The sequence below is a fragment of the Penaeus japonicus genome, unplaced genomic scaffold, assembly GCF_977035675.1.
Source record: "Penaeus japonicus unplaced genomic scaffold, GWHDUDI00000001_assembly GWHDUDI00000018, whole genome shotgun sequence".
Taxonomy (NCBI): Eukaryota; Metazoa; Arthropoda; class Malacostraca; order Decapoda; family Penaeidae; genus Penaeus; species Penaeus japonicus.
In genome coordinates, this window is record NW_028234420.1 from 37,437,466 (window position 1) to 37,442,465 (window position 5,000).

Below are 5,000 nucleotides of genomic sequence, written 5' to 3' on the forward strand. Positions count from 1 at the left end.
CCTTATCCACCAAGTGAGTGTATGGTGACACCTTATCCACCAAGTGAGTGTATGGTGACACCTTATCCACCATGTGAGTGTATGGTGACACCTTATCCACCAAGTGAGTGTATGGTGACACCTTATCCACCAAGTGAGTGTATGGTGACACCTTATCCACCAAGTGAGTGTATGGTGACACCTTATCCACCATGTGAGTGTATGGTGAGAGGAGGCAGATGACGAGGAAGCATGACAGAACTGAAGAAGAGGATAGCAGAAATGTGTGATACAATGAGAGACGAATGACAGCTGGTGATAGATGGTAGTGATTTAGGGGACAGGGCTGACAGCTGGTTGCAGATGTTGGGTAGAGTTTACAGGGGATTTAGGGACAGCTGGTGACAGAAGAAGTCGGGGTAGATGGTGCAGGGTAGATGATGCAAGGGGTATAAGCGACAGCTGGTGACAGAAGTCGGGGTAGATGGTGCAGGGACTATGAGTAGATGATACGAGGGGTATAAGCGACAGCTGGTGACAGATGTGTTTACGTAGATGATATAGGGGATATGAGTGACAGCCTGTGATAGAGGTTAGAGTAGATGGTGCAGGGGTTGCAGACGACAGCAGTATTTCAGTGTTGATATCAGTGACGGCTGGTGACAGGTGATAGAGTAGATGAAGCAGGGAATACGAGTGACAGATGACGACAGATGTTGGAATAAATGACACAAGAAATATGAAAGAAAAGTGGTACCATAGAAGACAAATTTTGAAGAAAATGAGTGGAGTTGAGATCTACAGGGAGCCGATGTCAAAGAGATTTTAATAAGAAGAAAATGTTTAAAGTCAATGTCTCCCTTCAGGTGGGCTGATCTCCAAACGTCAGAGAACCGAGAGGGTAACATGGCCAAGTTCAACCATCCGTTCTTCCAGGCCACAGGAATGTTCGTAGGGGAGACGCTGTGTAAGTAACCTCACCCATTCTTATATTCTGTTCCCTTCTTCCTTCTGTTAAATCCATGATTTCCGTGAATCGATCGAGCAGTATATGCTATCCGGGGTGGGGTGGGTGGGTGGGGGGGGCAGTATATGCTTGCACAGCAATCACCAAACCTCTTCTTCCAGGTATGCTGACTTTCTTCATCCAGCGAGCAGTGGTACGACATCGCTCCCGAAACTCCATGGAACTCTATACCGAACCTCTTCAAGTAAGCCTCTCTTAAGGTCCCGCCTCTCACTCTCTTTCCCTCCACGTCAAGTCCCCGTCAATTCAAGTCCCCGTCAATGTGGTTTCGGTGAACCTTCTCTTATCATTTGTCTAAGGGTGAGATTTTCCATATTACTTCTTAGGGTGAGATTTTCCATATTCTTAGGGTGAGATTTTCCATATTCTTAGGGTGAGATTTTCCATATTACTTCTTAGGGAGAGATTTTCCATATTACTTCTTAGGGTGAGATTTTCCATATTACTTCCTAGGGTGAGATTTTCCATATTACTTCTTAGGGTGAGATTTTCCATATTACTTCGTAGGGTGAGATTTTCCATATTACTTCTTAGGGTGAGATTTTCCATATTACTTCGTAGAGTGAGATTTTCCATATTACTTCTTAGGGTGAGATTTTCCATATTACTTCTTAGGGTGAGATTTTCCATATTACTTCTTAGGGTGAGATTTTCCATATTACTTCTTAGGGTGAGATTTTCCATATTACTTCTTAGGGTGAGATTTTCCATATTACTTCTTAGGGTGAGATTTTCCATATTACTTCTTAGGGAGAGATTTTCCATATTACTTCTTAGGGAGAGATTTTCCATATTACTTCTTAGGGTGAGATTTTCCATATTACTTCTTAGGGTGAGATTTTCAATATTACTTCTTAGGGAGAGATTTTCCATATTACTTCTTAGGGTGAGATTTTCCATATTACTTCTTAGGGTGAAGATTTTAAGTATCCTTTCTCTTAAGAGTGAGTTTTGAAATGTCATTTGTCCCTAGGGTGTTTTTTCTTTATAACTTTTTCTAGAGTGAGATTTTCTGTATCATTTCTCTTTGGGTGAGATTTTAAATATCCTTTAATTTAGAATGAGATTTGGAATGTCATTTCTCTCTAAGGTGATGAGACTCGCATCATTCTATGGACGAATAGAAACCTTTTGCTTCCTATCAAGATAACTAGGATAGTAGTAATATTTATATGATGATTACATGAATGCTTGTGAGGATGATATAGGCGTTAGTACTGTTTGGATGAAATGTGTTGGTATTAGGTTTAACACTGAATAAAAATGGCGTGAATATACAGTCCCATTATATTTCTCACCTTTTAGACTGAGACCTTCCATTATTTTTCACGCCTTCTAGATTGAGACCTTTCCTTATTTTTCTCACCTTCTAGACTGAGACCTTCCCTTATTTTCCTCACCTAGACTGAAACCTTCCCTAAATTTTCTCCCCTGCTAGACTGAAACCTTCCCTATTTTCCCTCCCTTTCTAGACTGAAACCGTCCCCATTTTTCCTCCCTTTCTAGACTGAAACCGTCCCCATTTTTCCTCCCTTTCTAGACTGAAACCGTCCCTATTTTTCCTCGCTTTCTAGACTGAAACCTTCCCTAATTTTTCTCCCCTGCTAGACTGAGACCTTCCCTATTTTTTTCTCCCCTACTAGACTGAAACCTTCCCTATTTTTTCCCCTCCTAGACTGAAACCTTCCCTAATTTTTCTCCCCTGCTAGACTGAAATCTTCCCTAATTTTTCTCCCCTACTAGACTGAGACTTCCCTATTTTTTCTCCCCTGCTAGACTGAGACCTTCCCTAATTTTTCTCCCCTGCTAGACTGAGACCTTCCCTAATTTTTCTCCCCTGCTAGACAGAAATCTTCCCTCATTTGTCTCACCTTCTAGACTGAGAACTTATTTTCCTCATCTTCTAGTCTGAAACCTTCCATCATTTTCCCCCCCTTCTAGACTGAAACTTTCCTAATTTTTCTCCCCTGCTAGACTGAGACCTTCCCTAATTTTTCTCCCCTGCTAGACTGAGACCTTCCCTAATTTTTCTCCCCTGCTAGAACGAGACCTTCCCTAATTTTTCTCCCCTGCTAGACTGAGACCTTCCCGCCCTTGGTCTTCTACATACCAGCCATATGCGACATGACAGCCACATCCCTCATGTATCTCGGGCTCACCCTAACCTTCGCGAGCTCCTTCCAGATGCTGCGAGGTGAGAGTTCTGCTTCTTTTCTTTTTTAATGTCTGTTCTGAAATATGTACGGCCTTTTATTTATGTTACGGTACGCGTATTTATTTCATCGTGACTTTCTATCTATAGAGAAGGGATGTAATATATAACGCTTCTTAATGAGGTAGGATAAACGTTAAAAAATCTACAACTCGACGCCCGTAAAGTTATATTCTATTATTATCATCATTATCATTACTATTATTATCATCATTATCATTACTATTATTATCATCATTATCATTACTATTATTATCATCATTATCATTACTATTATTATCATCATTATCATTACTATTATTATCATCATTATCATTACTATTATTATCATCATTATCATTACTATTATTATCATCCTTTTCTCCAATCGATCTCTCTCCGTGTTCCCGCAGGTGCCGTGATAGTGTTCACAGGCCTTCTCTCCGTGGCGTTTCTGGGTCGCCGCCTTCGCTATTATCACTGGATGGGTATCTTTTCCGTCCTCCTCGGCCTCATCGTCGTAGGGCTTTCCGACTTCCTCAACACAGACACGCAAGGCAACACGGATATGAACGCCATCATCACAGGTTTGTGCTTTACTTATAGAATGAATAAAGGCTTTAGGAATACGTGGACTTTAGAATAATCAGGTTAAACAGAAAGAAATCGGTACGATGAGATGGTATGATTTAGACTAATACTACGAGGAGATTTTAAACTGATCGTAAGATTATTGTGATTTTGGTTTTGTTCTTGCATAGGCCTATATATCTATATATGATAGGAAAAGTATCACTTGAATTCTTGAATCCGCCATGCGCAGGGGACCTACTGATCGTCATGGCGCAGATAGTGACGGCGACGCAGATGGTGGTCGAGGAGAAGTTTTTGACCAAATATAGAGTGCCTCCCTTGTTGGTTGTTGGTTGGGAAGGTAAGCATACTCATTACTTGTATCTTTATATGTGGGCCTCTGGTGCGACTGGTGAGTGCAATTTGTTTCTAAAGATATGAATTCCAGGTGGATTTGGTGTTTGTTTCTTCCTCGGTCGAGTTTTCGTTCTGAATGCCACGAGGTACAAATACACGAGCATAACTTATAGAGAAAGAATGGACGAAACACACACAAAAAAATACATTCACTCAGAACCTCCTAACCACTCACAGGTTTGTTCGGGTTCCTAACGCTCTCCATCCTTCTGGTGCCTATGTACTACATCCCCGCCGGAATGTTCAGTGGGAACGAGCGCGGGGTCATGGAGGACGCCATCGATGCCTTCGTGCAGCTCGGAAACAACGGAACACTCCTTCTGGCTTTCCTGCGTGGGTTGAGAGCGAGTTACTGTGCTCCTTCAGAGTCCTTATTGAAACATTTTCTGAGTTTTGAATTGAAAGCATTATAATATTCTATATCTTAATCATCATAGTTCACCATTGACTATGGGAACAAAGATGACCTTAAACCTCACTATTCGCTTGTTATCTAAATGGCAATATTCCATCCCAATATCTTTAGCCTTCATGAGCCTTCTTCCCACACAGTGAACGTCTTCAGCATTGCCTTTTTCAACTTCGCTGGCGTGAGCGTGACGAAGGAGCTGTCCGCAACTACGAGGATGGTGCTCGACTCAGTTCGAACGCTGGTCGTGTGGCTGGCTTCCATTGCTCTTCAGTGGCAGAACTTCCAGTATCTGCAGGTGGGTGTGGGCAAAGATGGTCTTTTTGTATACATGGATGCAGATTTTTATTCGTCACGCATGCTGCTTTACGAGTATAAACAGTAACTGAATGATTCCTCTGGCT

General features: G+C 41.8%; 1 protein-coding gene across 1 annotated transcript in view; it reads left to right on the top strand.

The window, feature by feature from the left end:
- LOC122245999 (solute carrier family 35 member F6-like) overlaps positions 1-5,000 on the top strand; it is a 6,542-nt gene that overhangs the window by 639 nt on the left and 903 nt on the right. Inside the window, exons 2-8 of the mRNA XM_043004227.2 lie at positions 846-946; positions 1,108-1,190; positions 3,083-3,200; positions 3,611-3,784; positions 4,021-4,131; positions 4,365-4,520; positions 4,740-4,894. Of these exons, the coding sequence (XP_042860161.2) occupies positions 846-946; positions 1,108-1,190; positions 3,083-3,200; positions 3,611-3,784; positions 4,021-4,131; positions 4,365-4,520; positions 4,740-4,894 (898 nt within the window). The remainder of the gene's footprint in view (positions 1-845; positions 947-1,107; positions 1,191-3,082; positions 3,201-3,610; positions 3,785-4,020; positions 4,132-4,364; positions 4,521-4,739; positions 4,895-5,000) is intronic.